Consider the following 22,584-nt stretch of genomic DNA (forward strand, 5'->3'; position numbering starts at 1 on the left):
ACTTCTAAATCAAATGTGACAATTGTCCCGTTTTTTCTTCCTTTTTTGGACATCTGCCACCATCTTTCTACAGACCTGCCAAGAAACCAAAAACGTGTCACTCCTGAGTTACACATCCCTCTGATGTACTCTAACGGCCGAAAAGGGACGTGTCGGGTTGTTCAAAACTTCCTCACCTATGTTGATGGCGGTCTCTTGCTTATCGCCGGTGAGGACCCAGATCTTGATGTCGGCCCTAATCAGGGTGGCGATGGTGTCGGGGACACCGGCCTGGAGACGGTCCTCTATGGCTGTGGCACCGAGCAGCAGCAGGTTCTGTTGATGAGGATAAAGAGTCAGAGATAATCTAAGGAGATTAAAACAGAGAAATCAAATTTAGCCTGCAGAGTGGGTCAGACATCACAGCCTTTAAAGGTGTGGGACACTCATTTAATCAATACATTTGCAGTGGTCTGTAATAGGAATGAATAAGTCATCCTCTGGGGAAGAAAAACACCGGTGCACCATTTCCAACCACGAGAAGTGAGCCCACATCACAGCTAAGCTCCAGACGGCAGGTTTTGGAGTCTTATTCCCTGATATTCGGGCATCTCACCTCTGATTGGATAACAACGCTACTCTACCACTGACTTGCAACATTGATGTTTCATCTCCACAAAAAACACAAGCCAGGAGGAGTACAGCCGTGTGCTAACGGTTAGCTTCTACTAGTTGAGACGTTCTCTGCTGTTTCCTGGCCTTCCCTGTCGTGAGTCAATGTGGGTGAGTCCATGAATTAAGTGACAGTGTGACGTAGATCTGTCAGGATCTATTTTCTCTCAGAAGCTAATGCAGGTGCATGTGTAGGAGACTATTTTCCTGTTCAGCCTGTATGAAAAACTCAGTGACTGATTATAAGAAATATGATTTTAAAATGGTCTTTCTGTGTTCCACAACTTTAAAACATGTGATGGACGTTTATCATCGTGATTTCAGGAAGAAACTAAAACGTCCAAAACCTCAGCACCAAGAACTAACCCATTACCTTTCCCCTGCTTGCTTTAATTTGTTCAGCGTTTAAATGAGTGTGTCCTCGTTAGACACACACACACACACACACACACACACACACACACACACACACACAAGTTAACACAACAGTGTTGTTGATTCCAGTTTTACGAGGCTTTTGGCAGCCTGGTGCAGGTAATTACCCTTGTGGTCTCCCAGCTGGGGCTCTCCTCCTCCTCCTCCTCCTGCTTCCTCTTTTTTCCCCACCCCTACTTCTCTAAATCTTTAGTTTTTACACCTATTAGTTCAGCTTCCAGCTAAACGTCCTGGTGTTTACTTTACAAACCAGAAATATTTGCTGTAAGACCAGCATGGACTTGACTTCTACTAAACAAAAACCCACATGGGATGAAAGAAAAATTAAAAAAGGAGACTTGAAAAGGGTGAATTTTGAGGGTTAAATGTGGAGTCATTCTGCCCCCTGCTGGGAATCACAGCTGTTCTTTTAAATAAAATAATGTAAATTAGTTATTATGCAGAAGAACAACTGCTGTACTCTAAACAAGGATGCACAAATACCCTAAAAGTACACTTAAAATCTAGCAAGTATTGCTAAAGTGACGTTTTCTGGGTAAAATTCAGGCAAAATTACTTTCTACAAAGAGTAAGACGGTAATAATTTATGTTTTCCACTTTAAATAGTCTAAAATAAACCTTTTAGACTTCCAAAGATTATGCGATTGTTGCATAGCTGCTTTCAAGCCAAATATTTTACCTTTTCTAGTACTTCATATATTTCTTCTAGTTTCTGAGCGCGATCTTTCAGCTCAGTGCTGACACGGCTGTACTCCTTCAACCACTCCTGATAGGCGGCCTCCTCCAGGTCCACGTACGCAAAACAGAGAGTCCTCAGGCCTGGGGGACATTAATAGATTGTATTTAGAGAAGAAAGAAAAGGACAAGAATACAACAACTATGGATTAAGAAGGAAATCAACAACAGAAACATCTACCTTCAGTGGCAAACTGCTCCAAATGAGCAACAGTTAAGTCTTTGTACTGAGACGCTTCGTGCAGACGCTCAAAAATAACATTATCCTAAAAAAGATGAGAGTTTCAGCATTTACAGAAAAATTTGGAACAAGCCTTAGGATCAGAAACAAAGACGTGAACATACGGCTCCTTTGCAGTAAAGCCTCAGCTTCCCATTGGGCGTCCTGACCACCACAGACATGCGTTTGCGGTTGCTGTGAAAGAAGAAGCATTGAGGTTTGATGCATGACTCAATCACGAGTCGTTTAAAATGGTTAACGTGACATTTCAGGAAGAGTTACCTGGAAAACTCCAGCACATTCAGCAGCTCGTAGCTCATCTCTTTTCCTCTCTGAAAAGTGAAGAAAAATCTCAACATCTGCTCCTAAAAAAACAGAGATGCTTGGACAAACTTTGGCACGCTTACGGCTTCGATGATGACGGAATGAGGGGTCCGAGCGGTGAAGACGAAGCCCAGTCCTTTAGCCGCTTTGACCAGCGCTCCTTCGTCGGGCGAGGAGGCCTGGTAGATGATCTGGTCACCCTCTCTCTCTGGAACAACCGTGTGGCACACCGCCATCATCGTCAGGAACTCACAGATCTGAGGCCATGTGGGCTGAAAACAAAAAAGATGAATTCAAGTCAGTTTGGGCTATTAAAATGTTTAAATACAGGAGAAGTCCTCGGGACACTCACGTGGTTTTTCTCAATGTTCTGGATGAGAGTTGGATCGTCAAACTCTGTGGAGTTGTTGCTGTTGGACGGCAGATTGCTGAAAGAACATTTATTATTTTAGTTACACTCTTAACACAAAGCTCATGTTAACACTAGGGGGTGGGAATTTAACGCGGGTTATTACAAATAAATAATTAGAAGAAAAAAATGCGTCAACAAATTTACTGAAGGAGCCCAAACGAAGTTTTGCATCCAAATTAATGCCCTATTTATCAATAAATATCATCAAGCTGCACATCAAAAAAAAAAAAAAAACACCAGAGCCTGGGGTACAAGACCATATAAAACTTTTTTATGGGCTCCAAACACACCTAAATCGCTCTTCGTGAAGAAAAAAAAGAAAGAAAACCGTTATTTTTGTGGTTGGTAGAAGGCAGGCAGGCAGGCAGTAACTTTATCCAGATAACATTTATTACAGCAGGAGGGACAAACATAAACGCAGCATTCATCTTGAAAACCTCAGCAGAACTTCCCCTGAACTCTACACCACACCTCTATCTATATTAGCAGTGCTCTGCGGCCACCTAGTGGTCAGTTTAGCACACATTTACATATTCCATGTCTATTTATACTTCATCAACAACACAAATACTAATATTTACACATCCCAGCAAATCCTACAATGGTTATGTTCATAATGAGACCAAAGTAATCAAACAGACCTTGTGGTTATAGAAATAAACTCATTAAAATGTGGTTATGTCATCTGTGCCTCACTAACATTATTTTTAATAAAAATAAATTGTTTGGGGGCAAACTGTCTTGAACGAATAAATTTGATTAATTAATTAATCAAGATTAATTCATTGCAAAGCCCATATTAATGTTTTTTATCGAGTCCCACCCCTAGTGAATCAACTTAGAGAAAACAGGAAAGGACAAGAAACATTAAGAAAGGCAAAAAGGAAAAGCATGACGATCACCAACCTGAAATCTTCCATTGAACGATCACAATCAAGATCAGGGAAATGGCTGCAGTGAGGGATGAGGGTGGATTGCAAAAAGAAGCAGTTCAAAAACAGCTGATTAGTTATTTTAATGAAGCGTACATAACTAGACTAACCTGACTAGGTTACTCTGTTACATGATTCAGAGAGTGAAACAGCAGAAGTGTGTTTAGCAGCAATCAGAGCTCACACTCCCTCATTAGAGTGCTCCTTTCACAGATCAACTCAAGATGGTAAAGAGCTGTTTAAATAAATAAAGCACGACTCACCCGTACGTGATTCCTGCAATGGTGCACTTCTTAAAGTGCATGATGTTACAGGTGAGGGTTCCCGTCTTGTCAGAAAAGAGGTATTTTACCTGGAAGAGACGAAGATCACATGCGATCAAAATGACCAGCGTGCTTCATTAGTCCTGCATTAACGAAGGAGAACTAACCTGGCCCAGTTCTTCGTTCAGATTAGATGTTCGAGCCATGGCTGGTGTGTCCGTTTCTGAGTAATACATCTCCATGTCCTGAAGCCAAGGAGACACGTCCCTCTTATGTAAACATGGTTTTTAAGAACGGCAATTGTTAAAATGTAGATCAGTCCTACCCAGTTGATGAAGAGAGCCTGTGTGAACTTCACCACCTCTAGAGTGACCAGCAGGCTGATGGGGATCAGGTTGTTGTAGAGGATGATGAACGTTAGCAAGTTGTATGCAAAGTTAGTAGAGATGTCACCTGGTTTAAAAACATAAATCAGTATTTCCTCTGGTTCCTCATCTCCATGCTCATGAGGCGTGTGTTTGTTCTCTCACCTTCACGGGAAAGGTACCAACAGGCTTCGTCTGTGTGTTCTCTATTCCAGATCGCTGCCCCCACAGAGCTGACCAGCGCCATGACCAGCAGGATCCCAAACAGGACCAGGATCTGCATGTTGGTCACCCGCTCCACGTTGGAGCGCTTCAGCGGCGCCTTGGTGGAGTTCTGAAAGGTAAAGGCATAAAAATCCAGCAACAGTGCCATGATGTAAAAACATAAATAAATAAGCTAAGCAATCAAAACAGCGAATGTAAGGATTTCAATTAAAGCTTTTCAAAAATTGCTTGAATAAAAAAATCTATTTAAAAACGGCTTTTATTTTAATTTCATGCTACTTTTTCATATTTTGAAAATAATCATCTTCTTGAGCCAGTATGTGCTAAAATGACCCATTACATGGTTAATGAAAGGTCACTCAGAACCCACCGCCCTCTGTGGCCAGAATATCTCACTTGCAACTTCAGAGTGGCGGGTCGCTCCCTGTTAGTCTTAATAAAGTGGAGCTGACATGCCTGGCGCTGCAGTCAGCTTCCAGCACGTTTCCTGGATGTTTTAGATCATGAACACAGCTGATTTGTTAGACTTAGTGATGAATCACTCCTGAAGACACTAATGAAGACTGAAGAGACATTTAAGCTGTTAGATTAAAGTGTTAAAAAGACGAACGCACAGCGAGATAAGTTTCACTTTCAGTTTTACAACAGGGAAATAATAACGACACTAGGGGGTGCTAAAGGGAAGAAAAACTGCATAGTTTTTCTTTAAAATCGGAATTTTGCATATTCAGACAAGAGTTACCTGCATGAGTTTGGAGTCGTGGCCGGTGTAGACTACAATTCCCGCAACCCACTGTGTGTTCCTGAGCTGAGCCCCACGTAGCAGTACCTGGTCTGGACCCAGAGGAACTGGACTTTTGAGGAAAATAACAAAAATAGGTTAAAAAGTGTTAAAAATGGCTAAAAACTAATGAGCAATATTTTTTTTTAACCCTGGGAGTAAAGCTGCTACCAAAAACTGAAACTTTGTGTCTCACTTTTGGTTATCTAGCCGGAGAGTGCCGGTGAAGTCATACAGATGTCTGTTGGGGCCTTCACACTCCAAACGGCCTGACAGAGACATCAGATCCTCCAGGGTCTGAAGGCCGGCGGTGAGCGAGAGACCCTGGAAAAAAAAACAGAGGAAAGCAACTGAGCTGAAATTCCCAGTGGAGTTCCAGTTTAATCAGAGAAACATGTTGTACCTGTCGGATCTTCAGGTTGGTTTCTCCATCCAGGTTGGAGGTCTCAATATAGCACATGGCCTGTGGCTCGCTGCAAAGAGAACGAGCGATAAGATTCATCATCAAAAATATCAAGAGTTGGTTTGATTTGCGCAATTATCAAAACTTTACTTGATTTAAAGGATTTCATTATTGAACAATTTGCTTCTACTTGTCCAGAAATTATACAGAAAAGTTCAATCATATCAATAAGTTATTAGATATTAGTGTTGGCCACTTAAAGGTGATGCGAAGCTAATAATTGTTGTTATTATTATTAAACACATATTCATGCATTTGCACAATCATAAAACAGAGTCTGACCTGGAGGAAACTATAACCATGTCAGCTGGAAGGTGCTGGCCATTGGTCACCTTCACTATGTCTCCTACCGCCACCTGGTGGCCAGGAAGCAGCAGTGCAACAGCAGCAGGGAGGGAAACAGAAGGGGTGAGAGGGGGTGGGGTTAAGGTCAGGGGTCAAAGAGAGTTAGAGAGGTGAGGAGAAGACACAAAAAGCAGGTTAATCGGTGCCTAGAAGGAATTCAGCCATCAGATGGAAAAAGGAGTGGTGACGTCACGTGACAGAGAGAGCACAGCAGTGGAAAACCAACCAGCCAGAACGAGGCACAAATATTACACTGGGGGGGGGGAGACAAGAAATAATAACTGAAGAAGTGTTTATTTTACGAGATGTTCACACTTTACAATCAGAGGGGAAAAAAACACCCCAACTACAAATCTGTGGAAGAGCGTCATCAGAATGTCTGAAAAAAGCACATTCTGACTCTCAGACACCAGAAAAAAACTCCCGCTGTCATTAGAAAAAAGGGAAAAGCATGTGAACAAGTTCAAACAGGCAGCATGCTGCGTCGAGAGGGACCGAAACACTACTGCGGGTTTTTTTATTCCCTAAAAATGTCCACAAATAAAACAGGTAGAATATAATCGGTCCAATGGAAATCTAAATATTCAGAAAAATTCACGCTAACTTTATTCTGTACAAATGAAACAGAAGGAAAATCATGTTCATTTATATCAATAGCTAAAATATAAAAAAGTACATAATTTAAATCTTCCAAGCAAAGATTAGAGAGAAACCCGGTGGGAAATAAAACGTCTTCAAAAACAGACGTTGAGCTGGAACTGATTCCCTCACCTGTCCCGAGACAGATGAGCTCAAAGTCTGATGAACAAGCGTGTCACCAAAACAACAAGGACTTAAAATTTGACTTGATTCAACCTAATGGAGCGTGGCCGTACGCAGCTGGGCGCCGTTAATGAGCACATTCAAATAGAAACGTTCTCGTTCTGCAGCCATTCTTTAAAACTTTTACTCGTTTCAATTCCATAATTATACCGCACTTCCCGTTTCTGCACTCAGTTCCAACTAAAATACGACTGTGAAACAGAGACGAGGCACATGAGCGTTATGGGCTGAAAGTGATACCTGCTTCCAGATGATGGTGTGCCACGCTCCGCTCTGCAGCACTGAGAGACAAACACAACACAGCCGTCAGTCAGCCTACACATCAGGACTCATACACAATTCATGGCCTCTAAACTTTTGTCTTTTTGTCCGAGTGGCCCGAGCGATATTGACAGACAAACAACAGCCATTCATCCGGTCATGAAAGGAAAACAAAACCCAAGCAAATAGACGCAGGCGCAGCCCGGCAGAGAGTTAATGGACATTAACGGGCACTCTCGCCATACCTGTTGTCTTCTTCTTGTTTATGGTGTTGTCTGCTTTGTGTCTTTTCTGTAACAAAGTAGGAAAAAGATCCACATGATGCCCCTCTCCCTCTCTGTCCTTTTACAGAGTTAAAGAAAGCCGCTCACATAGTCTTCTATGATCTCTTTAATCCCGGCCACAGTGAGGATGAAGATGAGCGGGACCAGCGTGGTGTAGCGGCCGGTCGGTGACACGTCGGGGATTTGCTGATGAGAAAAAAAGAACACAGCACAAATAAAAACAGCTATTTGGAAATTAGAGAGATTCATATTGGACAGGATTTCTCTCAGCGTGTCTTTCAAATTCAAACCACACAAATGCACGAACAAATAAGGGAAAACACGAAAAAGCTGAATATTAATTACAATGATGATATCCATTGTCATAAACTCCAAAAACCCTCAGAACTATTCTTTTGCCTCTACATAGCATATGTAACTGTTGGGACTCAAAATGACACAGGAGCCTAACCTGGCAAGCTATCCTATACTCTGGCCACAACCCATTAGTCAGAGGACAGAATCTACAGTTGTCTTTCAAACAGTCTTTGCATGCTATTGGACAGTGCTAGGACCCATCAGAGCAACGAACAATGTGATGTATTAATCGCTACAGCAACAAGTCAACCTTGGTCACCTGCTCCACGAGCCATACACCGTCGATGAAAAAGAAGCTAATACACCGTTTTTCTAAGTAAATTACTTGGGTACCTCTATCTGCTCACGTCTCAAAGAAAAGGCCAAGTCTAAATCGTCTAAATCGTCTAAATTTTATGCCAAAGCTGTTTCAAATGAGCGCCAATCCTGAACCGTCACTAGGGCAGCACAATAAATCACAAATATATCGTTATCGCGATATCAGCATGCACAATATGCATATTGCAAAGAACAGATAAATATCGCAATGAATGGTCCGCTCAAATGCATTCTGTCAATCAAATGGAAGCATTATGTTTGTTTTTTTTAAACAATTCAAATAGAGCTCTTCACCCATTTGGCCAATTGGGTGGGTTCCTATAGGTTAGATGCCCGCCCCCGAGGCTGATGGCACTTCATTTTGATGGTTAGCAAACACCCGAGTTAGCTTTGCTCTGCTCTTTCTGCTGATTTTGCTTTTCCCGGGATCCACTGATTCCCCTTTCTTGTTCATTTTCTTTTTCCCTTTCCTCACATCTTTTGCTTTTCTCATTTTTATGATTTTTTTGTCATTTTTTTATTTCTTTGTTTTTGATTATTTTTGTACCCAAATTAAGTTTTTATTTATCACAAGTAATAGCGTCATCGTAATATTAATCACTGTTACCGCATATCGCAGGTTTTCATATCATGCAACCCTAACCGACACCATCTTTGTAGTTTTTCTCCATCACAGCTTAAGCCTGCCCAACAAATGTAGGGCGCTATTATTGGCAAGGCGCAAAACTACTCAACCAATGGTAGACCGGAAGCTAGACCGACCTGCAGAGCAACATCTTTTTGCTACTGCTGGTCTAGATTTCTAGGCTCCCAGGAGCACCGAGAAATGGTCAAACACAAACCTATCATACAATGAAAAAGAGCTGTGTGCTGATTGACCAGTTTACCCTGATGGCTCTACGTCTCTGGCTAAAACTACAAACTCTGTGAACAAGGGTCAGAGGTTTGTGGATGAACAAGGAACACGAGCCGTGGATCTATCTAGCGTTTATTCATATTCTGAATATTCCCAGTAAATCCTGGAACCTGACTGGTACTCCAATATTCCTTTTCATGTGTACCTCTCCTCCAACAAGGGTGTTAGCAGTAGCTCAGACCAGCATTGGAAGTAGATCAGGAAAGTTTTGTTTTGCAATAAGCATTACTGCTGTAGTGGGTTAGGAGATCCTAATTTAAGGGTGTGTGTCATGTTTATGACGTGTTAAATCAGCTTTTCTCAGAACGAACCCTTTCTCCGTGGCCATTATAACACTAGCAGGTCGGAGATGGTACACTTTTGGTCTGCTAGATTAGACACCCAAAGCTGCCTATATTCAGAAACGACAAGGTAAATGTGGTTTTAAATTCTAGTACACCTTTAAGGTCTAATTAGATCATAAAGTCTAATTAGACGTTAAGGTCTGTGATCCCGTATCAATGACACGAGCTGTCTGGGGACATTCTTATGAAACCTGATATGGTGAAAGGTAGATCAAGGTCATTTTTGAGTTTATTCTACTAACGTAAGTAAATACCTCACTAAATATACATAAAACAGCATTAAAGAAAACAAACATCCAATGTTGACCTTATATTTCTTTAAAATAGACATTGCAGGATGTACGATTCAAAGACTAGGTTCAGAATCAAAGTGAAATCTGAGCTGCGACCCACTGGTGCCAGCGGCACCGGCAGCTCTTGTGCTCAGGACGTACCTGCATGAGTGCAATGAACAGGAAGAAGGCATTGGCCGCCCGTCTGATCTGCTCATAGAGAAACCGGGGCAGAAAGGTGAGAATTCCATACTTGGTGGTACTGCAAAGCAAAAAAAGTGCCGAAAAAGAATAAATTAGAGGGAAATGTGTGCATTAATTGTGTGCTAATTACTTATTTCACCTAAATTCTCAGGGGCATTGTCTTAAAGGCTGAATAACACATTCAGGTTTTTATGCTGCAGCACTTAAAAATCTATTAGAAACACTTAACTTGTGCTCCAAGAGGGCAAACAGTCAATATGGGCCGCACGCACATCAGCCGTAAAAATAGATCAGGACTATTTTTTTAACCAGAACACTAAATTTAGAGAAAACTTGCAGAAAATAAGAGCAAAAATAACCTTGGCAGCCTCAACGGGTCTGCCAGTCAACTGCATTGATAAGACGGCTGCATTGATTAGCCCTGATATAACCGTTAGCTACAGTAAGAGCTTTCACAGACACTAAAAAAATACAACCTTCAAGCTGAGGGTTGATTTGTTTTGTTTTTTATCCTTGTGGGGCCTGGGTGGAGAGTAAAAGCCTTCTGCAATGAATTTTGTTTAATGGACAGCTCATGTTCGCGCGTGCGGGTGCACAGAGTGCAAGTGACAAAGCACATCCGTCCACTGCAGCTCAGAATCTCCAAGGAGATGAACCCATAGCTGCTCCTCCCCCCTCATCTGTCTTTTACTCACACAGACACTAAGCCCAGAGAGCAGGACATTACACGGAAAAACTGTAGAGCAACAGCTGTTCGTGTGTCACACGGACACGCAGCTTCCTGACCCTGATGCTACAGAAACCTCAGAGCTGCTGATACACCTGTGTTCAGGTAGATAAAGTTGCCCTAATCTAATCAAAGACAAGTGATACCAGACTCCCCAAACTGCCTACTCGCTTTTTTTTCTACCGTTTGAAAGATAAAGTGAAAATTAAAACATCTGGATGTTATTTTTTATAGTATGGATGTTGAAATCGGGGGAGTGTCAACAGCTGTTTGCAGCAGGGGTGATTCTCTCCTGCAGGAATTGTGTTGTTAGAAAAAACAATCTTCTGAACACATTAAAGGCCAGAAGAAAGCAGGTGGCCTTTTCTCCTGAAAAATGAGCAGGTTAACAGACGATGCACCGGTTACCCAATCAGGACGGGACCAAAATCGGACGATTTTTGTTTTCTGGCTTGAAAAGCCTGACTGATGACAGACTTTTCTCCTTCCGACGCAGCCATTTTAACTCCATGTGTAATATTCATAAGGTTTTTCAAAATACAATTAGAGAAATGTCCCTTTACTCTATAATTTGGTGCCATTTTGGTGAAAATCTTTAATTGATCATGTTTTATTATAAAGCAGAAACTTTAAGATTTTACAGAAATTAGAAATGCATCATTTCACTGTGGTTGGAGATGCAACCTTGAGGAATTTTTTTTCTCGTGAGCACTTTGCATGTCTTCCAAAAATCCTGTGACGGGACAGCAAGGCCTTGAGACTCACATGAGGACACTGACAACTCTTGAGAACATTTGGACGCATTTTGCAAACTTATTTAGAATGTTCTTCACAATTTGTTGCAAACATCCAAAATAGCATAGATTAAAAAAAATTGGCAGGTTACAAAAACCCGAAAATCGGAATTGGCCTAGAAAACTACAATCAATGGATCTCCAATAAATTCCATTAAAGAAATAAAAGTTTGAAGGTCTGGGAATAGAGAGGATCCCGGTTGAGTATACAGATAAAAGCTACAAGGCTTTAATCTCAGAAAAATCAATAAGGCTATTGAACCTTTAAAAACACAAACTAAAGAGGTTCAGAAACACAAGGACATCAAACACCTTTCCTCTGGAGCAAGAATGCTCCTGCCTCACCAATCGGCACGGACAAAGGGGTAGAACGCCACACGGGACCCAATCAGATGATCCAACAAGCTCCCACGAACTAAACACTCGTCCTTTTAAAGTGAAATTGAATATTCCAAACCCAGCAATGGCAAGACTCTGGAGCGTAGACACCAAGCCTTTGAATGGATTCTCCTCTCCAAACAGAGCTTGTACTAATAAAAAAGTTACTACCACAGCTGAGTCCATAACATACGCTGATGACATGGGATGGTGTTGATGGAAGACACTTGTGCAGTTTGGTCCCGTCAACTACAAAATTACTAGAGGTCGGCCGGCATTGGTTTTTCTATTGCCGATACCGATGTGTAGGAGACACGGTCAGCCGATGGCCGATACGTACTGCCGATTTTCATGTCTAATATCTAGACACTTTCCACCTTATTTTTGTGCTAAAACGTCACCAATAACATCGGTTGATGCGCAAAATTTCTGAAACTGAATTAGTTTTTTAACTCTGAAGGGGCACCCTGTGGGGGACGCTCCAGGAGTATGGGGTGGGTGGCTTTTCCGTTAAGGGCCATCCAGTCCCTTTACCAGAGGAGTGTGAGTTTGGTCCGCATAGCCGGTAGTAAGTCGGACCTGTTCCCGGTGAGGTTTGGACTCCGCCAGGGCTGCCCTTTGTCACCGGTTCTGTTCATTACCTTTATGGACAGAATTTCTATACACAACCGTAGTGTGGAGTGTGTCGAGTTTGGTGGCAGGAGAATCTTGTCTCTGCTTTTTATGGATGATGTGGTCCTCCTAGCTTCATCCAGCTCTGACCTTCAGCTCTTGCTGGGTAGATTCGCGGCCGAGTGTGAAGCGCCTGGGATGAGGATCAGCACCTCCAAATCTGAGACCATGGTTCTCGACCGGAAAAGGGTGGCTTGCCAACTCCGGGACGGGAGAGAGGTCCTGCCTCAAGTGGAGGAGTTTAAGTAACTCTGGGTCTTGTTCACGAGTGAGGGTAGGAGGGATCGGGAGATTGACAGACGGATTGGTTTGGCGTCTGCATCACTGCAGACGCTGAGCCGATCTGTCGTGGTGAAGAGGGAGCTGAGCCAGACAGCCAGGCTCTCGATTTACCGGTAGATCTACGTCCCAGTCTTCACCTATGGTCATGAGCTTTGGGTAATGACCGAAAGAACGAGATCGCGGATACAAGCAGCCGAAATGAGTTTCCTCCGTAGGGTGGCTGGGCTCAGCCTTAGAGATAGGGTGAAGAGCTCGGACATTCGGGAGGGACTCTGAGTAGAGCCGCTGCTCCTCCGGATCGAAAGGAGTCAGTTGAGGTGGTTTGGGCATCTGGTCAGGGCAGGATGCCTCCTGGACGCCTCCCTGGGGAAGTGTTTCGGGCATGTCCTGCCGGCAGGAGGCCCCCGGGTCGACCCAGGACACGTTGGAGAGGACGGTCTGGAGCTCCCTAGATGGGATGCTGCCCCCGCGACCCGGACCCGGATAAGCGGAGGAAGACGCCGACGACAACTTTGAAGTTAGCCAACTGCTAAATCTCAACTTTGTGCACTGCCCAGTGTTAAAACCAGACACCTAAACTAGAGTGTTTATTATGCAGATGTTATTAGTGAATGTAAAAATACATTTAAATTAAATTCTGCAAAAGTACCAGGCTGCCCGAAGATGTGCCTGACTTTAAATCATCTTTACTAATGGACAAATTTATGCAGATGCATAAAAAACTGTAAATATCAATCTGATATATTGGTCTACCCCTAATATTTACACACTAAAATGACAGATTTTCAGATACAGCCAGAAACCACAGAACCATACGCGAGAGAAAAGATCTGCACCGTTGTTCCAAAGCTGCAAAAAACACAGGTCACGTCTAAAAGAGAATCACACCTACAGAAGACAGGTGTATCCTCGGAGAAACACCAAAATAATCCTCACACAGCTCAGATCAGGTGCTTTGTGTAATTTGTGGAAACATCTGTAAGTGTAGCCGCTTTAATTTCAGCTTTAAATATTTATGAGGACGTATTGATTGACACAAGTCGGCCTCACCCATCTAAAGGGTTTGATATCGTTTAAAATCAACAGATTTTCAGCTGTACAACTAGAAATGTTAGTAAGTGGACAACTTTAGAAAACGAAAGGGAGGGGGGAAAAGTACAAAGTCTAGTTGACTTATGAAGTGAGACCTACATGCTGTCAGAGACCGTCCTTCAACTCTCCTATGGGGATCTAAAAAGCCTCTGAGCAAACATCTGATTACAAGTGAGATAAAAAACTCAAAAGATTATTCCAAATTATCAAAATTTTATTAAATCAGTTCTGTTGGAGTTTTTGTTTTGTTAGAGTATAATATATGAAATTATGTCGTTTAAATAATGATTTACGCAGTTTTCTAATAAAATGCCATTCATTTTATGGATCAGCTGATCAGATCAGTTATCAACTATCAGTGCATGATGAACGGATTCTGGAGGAAAAGTTAGAAGCTCTGCAGTGGCACCTACCTGACGTGGTTGTCGCAGAACTTGGTGTTTTGTGTCCGGTTGAGCAGCACCGTCCGCGCCGTGGCATCTACCGGATCGGCCTGGGAAGTGGTCCCGGACATCTCGTCATCTGCTTTACGGTAACCGGCGGACGAGCCAGAAGGTCCTGCACCGTTGGATTGATGAGAGAGAGGTGAGGCTGGGTGAGCGCGAGTCGGTGTGGGGTGGGAGGGGGGAGACACACACACACACACACACAAACCGGAGTTTACGGCTCAAAAGGCGACCAATTACGATCAGAGGATGTCCAGTGGAGCCGGTGGGTCGATTCAATGACGTTTCCCATGAAACACCCCCCTCCTCCCTCCCTCTTTCATGGAAGCTCACGCGTGTTCCGCGACGCCCACGGGACCCCCCCGTGTGAAATAATGGATGTGCTGAGGGATGCACAATAGCGAACAAACACACTAGTCAGTTTTGTCTCGGCGGCTCGTCCATCCTGCGCTGCCTAAACACACAGCGACCACACGCGTGCCCAGAAAACCCAGAGAAGTGACAGAAGAAGCCGTTCCTCCTCCTCCTGCAGGCTCGCCGCCTCCCCGCCCTCCGGCCGGGCTTTGTCATCTCAGAAGCAGCGTCGTGATCTGCGCTCGTTCACCCCCGCTGGAGCACCGTGAACCGGGACATGTTCCCCTTCAACAATGCAGAACAAGTCTGCGGAGGCATTTGAGGGCGTTAGGGGGGAAAAATGCTAACAAGTCCGAGTCCTCCAGGTTTACCCAGCGGCGCGAGGACAGATGCTTCGCCGCGCTCCCCTTCACCTCCCTCGGCTCTGAGGAACAGGAAGCTGCCGGTGGAACAAAAGAAAAGAAAAGTGTTTCTCCACGCTCCGACTCCCTTCCGCTTTCAGGTAGTTTTTTAGGCTCCCTCTCCTCTCTGATGAGCAGCTCTAGCTCCCCAGACAACGCGGAGAAGCCATATGGAGCCCCTTCAGTGCCGGAGAGGAAAAGCCGTGACTCCGCTTTTAAAGGGCCAGAAGCCTGATATCGCCTCCTGCTCTTGTAGTCAGGCACAGATGGGTCAAATGACATCTAGGAGTCAAACTAACCATCCATCCGTCAGGGGTCACGTCATGTCTGAACAACCGCTTTATCTAAAATGGAGAAATTAACACAGTCTAACATTTATTTGGCAATCCCTTCAATCATGCCAATGCAAGCCTTTCAAGAGAGATTAATTACATCACAAAGATTTGTTATTTGATCGCCTTTGGGATATCATTCTTTGGATCACTGGATGGGTTCGTGAGTGAAAACATCAACAGACCAATTGCATGAATAATTGATTTAAAAAAAACAATAAGCAGTGGCAGGGTTTCCTTGGATTGAATTTCCACAGCACTGAAACCTCAATTCTGCAGTGTCCTACACTGTACGTTCTTATCATCCTTCATCAGTAAGTGGAAAAGACTCGAATTTCATTATTCCCCACTCAAGCACAGGAATCTGGAGTAGCCGAGAAATCGTAAAGGAAAGAGAATTAAGGCATCTTTGCAGTATTGGCAAAGAGGTGTGTTGTGGAATTTTCTTTAGCGAGATACATCTTTCAAATATGACCTGCTAAATAAAACGTCTCGACAGTTTAAGAGCTGTAAACATTTGAAGAAAGCTACTCCGTGCAATGTCTACAAGGCAAAGGGGAAAGGGGAAAGGTCAAAGTCTGCTCATGCAATCTGACAATAAAAAGCCTACCAGTCTTCTCGGTATCACTAACCTCTTGAAAAAAGAAACCGAACAGTATGTTGCAATGACTGTCAGGCATGTTAGATAACTCATGATAGCTGAAGGTAGAAGGCTAAAGGTGCATTATCTTTCATGTCTTTATCGGTGGAAAATCTGACTGTGATCTCCATTTCTAAACCCCATCAGACTCCACTCTTCCAAAAAAGATCAATAAGGGCTTTCTCAGCACCTCGCTTCTGCTATAATTCATTTCTAGGCAGATCAATGCTTCGGCTACTCATCTCTGGAGTACAGGCGTGTTTGTGTCCGTAACTCCGTAGCGAGGCATCACTGATGAGTCCGCAACAAAACAATGCAAGGTCGATTACATGTGAAGAGCCCAAGGTACTGGGAAATGGTCTGATAGCCTGCAGCGACAACAGGTAAGATAAGACTGATCGCCAAGCAGGATTCCACCAGACACCTTTTTCACCCGTACTTAGAAGTAATCTAACTTGAACCACTTCTAAATGTCGGCATAGATCCTGTTAGTCAAATTAAGGGCAACACCGTTCAGTTTCATCATAAGTCCAGGTATTTCAGGATGAATCGGTGCCCATTTTTACTGTTTAACAGCAGCTTCGACTGCTGAATAAAAGATCGACGGTGGCTGCATAATTCATCTACATTTTCCCGTATGGAAGAACATATTTCACTAGATGCTACCTCTCTGCTGAGCCCGTGCTTTCACTCAAAACAGCCGTGCTCTAAAGTGTATTTTATGTGGCACAAACGTATGGCTTCAGAGACGCTTGCACATTTAATCCAATCATGCATTTCAGAGATGAAATGAGCCGAAAGGCAAAGGCTACTAATCATAACGACAGCTTTAGCAGGATTGTTTAAATTACCGCCAGATGTTCAAGCACTGCCATCCCCCCCCCCCCCACCCACCCCGCCAGATACACTTGGTACAGATGCTCGAGGTGATTTTCTGTTTTTATTGCCTGGAAAGTGAAGTTTGAGCGCCGTCCAGAGTGTGCATATTTATCACAGCGTGTTTGTCTTGAACGATTGAACAGGAACGTTTATGGCGGAGCTGTTTTTAATCATCTGACAAGCCCATGCCAAAGTGTTTTTAAAGAGCAAGTCACCCCCTACAAGAAACTTACTTCACTCCCACTTCATGTTTGAAAAATGCAACAAATGCTTTTGCTTGGCAGACCGAGAGGGCGGAGCCACTAACAAATACACACACACAGGCTCATAATGGCATTATGACATCATAATGTACCAGATGACATCATAACATACCCCTTTGCCAATAGCGGTGGCAGGTTTAAATTCAAATACAGTGCAGAATTTTTCCCTGACGACAGCGCAACACTGACAGTTTTAGGCAGAATATTTGAATTTTAACCAAGATGCACTGAAGTTCCAAATTACTGACTACACGTATCTGTAGCACGATTAGACACTCCTTTATATAGTTTATCAGCAAAAAAAAATGTGATTTGGGGGTGACTTGCTCTTTAAGCTAAACTCTAAACTACAACCATCCACTTAGCTTGTTATGTTTACTACATACTCCCTTGACCTCAAGAACTTTATCATTCATTAGAAACATTTCACTTCCACCAAAAATGTGAATGAAACTAACTCTAATGTAATTTTTACAACAATTCTGTCTGCACCTCACTCTGTTATGAAGAAAAATCCTGTTAATCTGAAGTTTAAGCCAAAGACTAAGCTATGCAATTCAAATAGAACAAGTCTGTGACTTTTATCAAATGTGTCTCTGCTCCTCTTTAAAGCCTACAACTGAGAAGATGGAAGATGTTACCGACAGAGCTCCGTCTGCCATGACGACCCTTTTGTCCCATTGTGGCTCTGGTCTCCTAGGCGACCAGCAGGCCCTACGTCCAGATCCGGGTTAACATGGTTACTATCGATCCCCATAGGTCCATTTGCGGCCGAACCAGAGCAGGAAGTAAGGATAGAAAGACTCTTATGGACATGGAGCGAGTGAGCATGGTAATCCTTTCTGTGTCTGCTCTGCAACTTCACCCGCTGCTAATCCATAACCTGTTAATCCCTCAGGTGCAACACGTGCACACTCCTGACACCATGAATACTATGAAATGCACAGTCAGGTGAACGCACGCATGTTTTTGCTAGAAAAAATGGAATACCCCAACATGCAGCTGCACCTCTATGCCTCCCTGCACCCAGCTCATTCACACATGCAGCAGTGGTCCTCCTGTGCTCACATGTGCCAGACACACATGCATGAAGTGTATGTTTAAAACATGCATGTGCTTATTTTGAAAGTTGACTAGTTTATTAGTCTTCATGAGCATGGTTTAGTATAAATTAAGGTTGGGTGATACATAAAATTCTCCCAAACGATCAAAATTGTGAATTTGTGGGCCTGATGCAAACTGTGCAGCGCACCACCAATCACTATCATTCTTACTTAGTTTGGAGAGGCAGGCCACGAGTGATCCAGAAGCTTGAGATTGCTGGTTTTTTTTTTTATTTCACTGGATATTTGATGCGTCAATCAATAACCTACTGCTCCGAAATTAGCTTGAGCGACACGCGAGAGTAGGGTGCGGTACCTCTGACCTATCAGCCAATTGTTGAAGATTCTGCCACAGCGGAGATGGTGACTCTTCACCTATTGGATCTGGGAAGATTTGGCTCAAACGTTTGAAGCTAATGTGAGGATGCTAACAGAGAGTTGTGATGAAGAGACACATCTCACCAGCTCAGTGGCTTAGTGGTATGAGTGTCTGGGACTGGGAGACTGGGCTTCCAGTCCAAGTTGGGTCATACCGAAGACTTTAAAAAATGAAAACCAATGCCTCCCCGCTTGACACTCAGCATTACGGGGCTAGATTGGGGTCTTAAAGAGCAAATTGCAGGTTAAATTTTTTTTCTGAATCATATAAAATGCTGTCCAAAAAAATACCATTTCAAAAGCTTATTGTGGATATTTCCTTTTCAAATACATAACAGCAGAGTTTTTCTAGTAGAACGTGGCCTTTCTCAGCAAAGCTCGTTTCTAAATGTGAACCTCTGACGTAACCAAAGGGAGTTAGAAGCTCGGCGCTGCCTCAGCTCAGTGTGGAGAGTGGCTAGTTTTAGAGTAGAGAGGTCATGTGGTCCAGTGTGTGTGTTTACTAGTTTTGGATTGTGTTCTTGTTGATAAACTAGAGTATGTGAAGGCTGTACCAACTCCAGCCTGTCCGGACATCGAGTCCCCGAGTTTCCAGATCAGAGAAACAACGCCTCTATCTCCGTGCCTGAAGGCGTTTTGTGCAGCTGAAAAGACGGACTTCTGTAGCCCGCATCGGTTGGTACCAGAACAGGGAGGTCCGTGCTGGGCTCCGGAGACCCGAGGCGGGGTTTAAAAAGTTTAATGCGGATTTCTGGAGCTCCGATCACCGTCAGAACCAGGTCAGAACCGACCACCAGAAGAGACACGGAGCTCAGCGGGCCAGCTGGTTTCCAGGTCGGAACCAGATCAGAACAGCTGCCTGGACCACCAGGAGAGGATGTGCGGCTTTTAAAAATACCAGCTCGACTGTCTCACTCGTATTTGGTCAAATCCAGCTCACAGAACTCCAGAACCGGATCATAGGCGCCTCTCCCTCTCTCTAAGCTAAACTATGATACATGAACGGATATTAACGAGTATGAGACCGCTGATAGACGCTCATTAATATTAATATTAACTGACCGATACTATTTTAATTGTCTGGTACATGATAGTAGTCTGCACAATATTGTGATGTTAGCACACGAGTTTAAGCTAACATGGTTAACTCACCAGACACCTGCTGCTCCTCCTTGATCTTTCTGCTTTAGCCGATAGTTTCTCCCTCTGGTTGGTCTCTGTCCTCAGGGGTACGCAGCAAACTCATAACTTTATGGTTTTGGTCCATCATGAGTATAATTGTAAACATTTAAAGTTTCCTCTGTGTCAGAGCCGGCATTATGATCCATATTTTTCACTGGATTAAGCTAACAGGACTCCCTCAGATGACGTCACTTGGTTTGGCCAAAAAACAAACTTTGTCACAAAAATGACTCTAAAAGCCTAAATAATTTATGTTTGTGTAAAAAAAATGTTTAAAACGCGTTTCTGTTATGTTTCACTGAACATTGGTTCATGGGAGTCTCTAACCTGCAATTTGCTCTTTAAACCACATGAGTGTGGCTGTGTCTGCAGCACACACTAATGGGACTTTAACTTTAACATCTAAAGGAAAATTTTCATTGTTTTCAGCGATATTTTATTTTGGATTGTGAATGTAAGCCTTGTAATTGGTTTTGAATGATGAGTTATTTTAAATTTCGGAATGGTTTGACGGATGACTTTGTATCCTCGATTGGTGCATATCCTTAGAATCACAGCCATTCTTGCAAAGAAGAGATTGATTTGATGTAGAAGTTTGAATTTGCAAGACTAATTCATAGGTATTAAAAAAATTACTGCTCATTAAAAAAAAACAATCGGCAAAGGACTTGGACTATCGCAGACGATCGAAAAATTCGTCCAATCACCCAACCTTAGTTTAAAGGGTCACTACTTCCTACAAGCGCATGCAACAAGGAGTTCCTGTACAGCGTATACCACTCCAGGCCCGGAGGAGCTACGGATCATTCTGGATCCATAATGTTGTGTCTAAGCCTTTTTCCGCCCCAAACCACAAACTGTAGCTCATGAGGGCCAGGGGGTTGGGAGACGTCTTCTAGCTGCTGTCGGCGCATGCTCCAGACAAACGGGGAGGAAGGGGCATCATCCAGCCTAATTAGAGCAAACTCACTTTTATCAAACCTGTCTGTGAGGCGGGCGCACATGGTAGTGCTGGCGCCCGGGCCTGGGTCCTGCAACTCAGAAGCCTCCTGCCTAATGGTGGTCAACACTAACTGCTCTGTGGGTGTCAAATGAGGTTGCAGCGAGAGAAAACAACACACACACACACATAGGACAACAAGTCAATAAAGAAGTACTGTTCAACACACACACAGCACTTCTAAGATGGCAGTGATTGTACTGTAAATGAGTCTGCACGTGCGTTTTACATTTACAGTGGCATGAAAGATGTCTTGTAGAGCTGGGGAATGGATTTCAACAGAACATCTGTAGCTAGTCTGGGAGCGCCCCCTTGTGGTTAGCCCTTGTAAACACCTCCCCTATCTCCTAAACAGCATTTTCAGAACTAAGGCAGGCATGACAACCTGTCATTATCTTCCCAAAACAGAAGAACTGCTGACAGCTGGCTGATCTGCACGACTCACGCTCAAATGAGACAAACAAACAGGGATGGCTTGTTTCTTTATAAATACACCAGCAGTGCAGTTCATCTGGAAAGACTACTCATTTCATATACGGTAACATGTATGGTGTAAGCTGTAAGGTGGGCTTTGCAAACTAGTTTTTGAGCTTCAAAAGTCCCTCCAAAAAAAAAAAACATACAATGTATCACAAGCTTAGGATCTTTAAAAGAAAATGATGCTTGTGAAAAATGGCAATAAATGTGACAGATTGGCAGCTGTAGACGTCATTGCCTGAGATCTGACAGCTTGCTAATTGGAGCAAAGTGCTGTCAGGTCAGGTTTCAAGAGATTAGAATGACAACATGAAGAGCCTAAGAGGGAATGTGTGTGCAAATGCCTCTGTGTTTTATTCAATTGGAAAACAGCTGAAATAGTGTCGAACCAACATATATCATAGTCCTGAAAAACATTCTGCAGACAGACTCACTTGAAGACCCTCTAAAATTTATTCTTTAATCTATAGGTGACAGAAAGACGACCCAACTCTGATATTAACCTGTCACAAAGTTGCATTTCTAATAAAGTCTATTTTAATTTGACATTTTTTAATTTTATTCTGACACGATAGTTCTTTAAGCCGTTTGTTCATTTTTAAGCTACGTTCAACAAATGTCTGGATTTGAGCCTGCACGGCCCACTTATCACACATCTATGCACAAATTGCCCCGCTTATTATTTCTGGAAGCTGTAATAAACACACACAAACAAACAAGCTTGACAATGTTATTAAAAGCTTCTGAATGGGACGACTGCATGCTCTTCATTTCCAGATCAAACATGTCAGCTTATCAAATCCACGTGTCTCTGTTGCAGCTTCATTTTTAAACAATTATCTTCTATCATAGGAAGTTTGTGTAACATAAAGAGCCCGAGGTATTTTCCTGTGCAAGAACTGGAACTGATCAACTGAGCTGTGAGAAATAAAAGGAACAGAACAAGGTTTCGTTATGAGTGAGGTAGGATGGATGCCAGACGCTCAGGAGGAGGCCATCATGTGGTTTTTAAGACTGGCTGTTATTGGATTGGTTCTGCTGCAGGTGCTTGGTTTGGATGCTGGTGCACAAAAATGACAATAAATTACATTTGTTGTTATTTTTTGTGAGTCACATAAAATAAAAACATGGAGGTTGATCCAGATATTAAAAATATGCCATAAAGTTAATCTGATAGGGTTTATTGTTTATTTGGGAAAATGTATTTTGAAATCAGTTACCATACATAGTCTAAATAGAGAATTAATGATAAAAA

The 22,584-nt window shown here is 43.1% G+C and overlaps 1 protein-coding gene across 6 annotated transcripts in view; it reads right to left on the bottom strand.

Moving 5' to 3' along the window:
* atp8a2 (ATPase phospholipid transporting 8A2) overlaps nucleotides 1-22,584 on the bottom strand; it is a 64,114-nt gene that overhangs the window by 36,425 nt on the left and 5,105 nt on the right. For 2 of the 6 annotated variants that reach the window (XM_054751183.2, XM_054751181.2), the window contains exons 2-22: nucleotides 14,288-14,432; nucleotides 9,888-9,987; nucleotides 7,606-7,704; nucleotides 7,480-7,525; nucleotides 7,214-7,254; nucleotides 6,089-6,162; nucleotides 5,747-5,816; nucleotides 5,540-5,667; nucleotides 5,305-5,416; nucleotides 4,503-4,671; nucleotides 4,298-4,425; nucleotides 4,140-4,217; nucleotides 3,973-4,061; nucleotides 3,684-3,728; nucleotides 2,718-2,793; nucleotides 2,449-2,637; nucleotides 2,324-2,373; nucleotides 2,167-2,236; nucleotides 2,003-2,087; nucleotides 1,766-1,905; nucleotides 177-315 (exon numbers count right to left, since the gene is read on the bottom strand). In XM_054751183.2, coding sequence (XP_054607158.2) covers nucleotides 177-315; nucleotides 1,766-1,905; nucleotides 2,003-2,087; nucleotides 2,167-2,236; nucleotides 2,324-2,373; nucleotides 2,449-2,637; nucleotides 2,718-2,793; nucleotides 3,684-3,728; nucleotides 3,973-4,061; nucleotides 4,140-4,217; nucleotides 4,298-4,425; nucleotides 4,503-4,671; nucleotides 5,305-5,416; nucleotides 5,540-5,667; nucleotides 5,747-5,816; nucleotides 6,089-6,162; nucleotides 7,214-7,254; nucleotides 7,480-7,525; nucleotides 7,606-7,704; nucleotides 9,888-9,987; nucleotides 14,288-14,388 — 2,029 coding nt within the window. In that variant the 5' untranslated portion in view covers nucleotides 14,389-14,432. Of the gene's footprint in view, nucleotides 1-176; nucleotides 316-1,765; nucleotides 1,906-2,002; nucleotides 2,088-2,166; nucleotides 2,237-2,323; nucleotides 2,374-2,448; nucleotides 2,638-2,717; nucleotides 2,794-3,683; nucleotides 3,729-3,972; nucleotides 4,062-4,139; nucleotides 4,218-4,297; nucleotides 4,426-4,502; nucleotides 4,672-5,304; nucleotides 5,417-5,539; nucleotides 5,668-5,746; nucleotides 5,817-6,088; nucleotides 6,163-7,213; nucleotides 7,255-7,479; nucleotides 7,526-7,605; nucleotides 7,705-9,887; nucleotides 9,988-14,287; nucleotides 14,433-14,528; nucleotides 14,662-20,822; nucleotides 20,931-22,584 lie in introns of those variants that run through there. The other 4 variants (XM_054751179.2, XM_054751182.2, XM_070553368.1 and 1 more) reach the window with 4 other exon arrangements.

The sequence above is a fragment of the Nothobranchius furzeri genome, chromosome 7 (assembly GCF_043380555.1).
Source record: "Nothobranchius furzeri strain GRZ-AD chromosome 7, NfurGRZ-RIMD1, whole genome shotgun sequence".
NCBI lineage: Eukaryota > Metazoa > Chordata > Actinopteri > Cyprinodontiformes > Nothobranchiidae > Nothobranchius > Nothobranchius furzeri.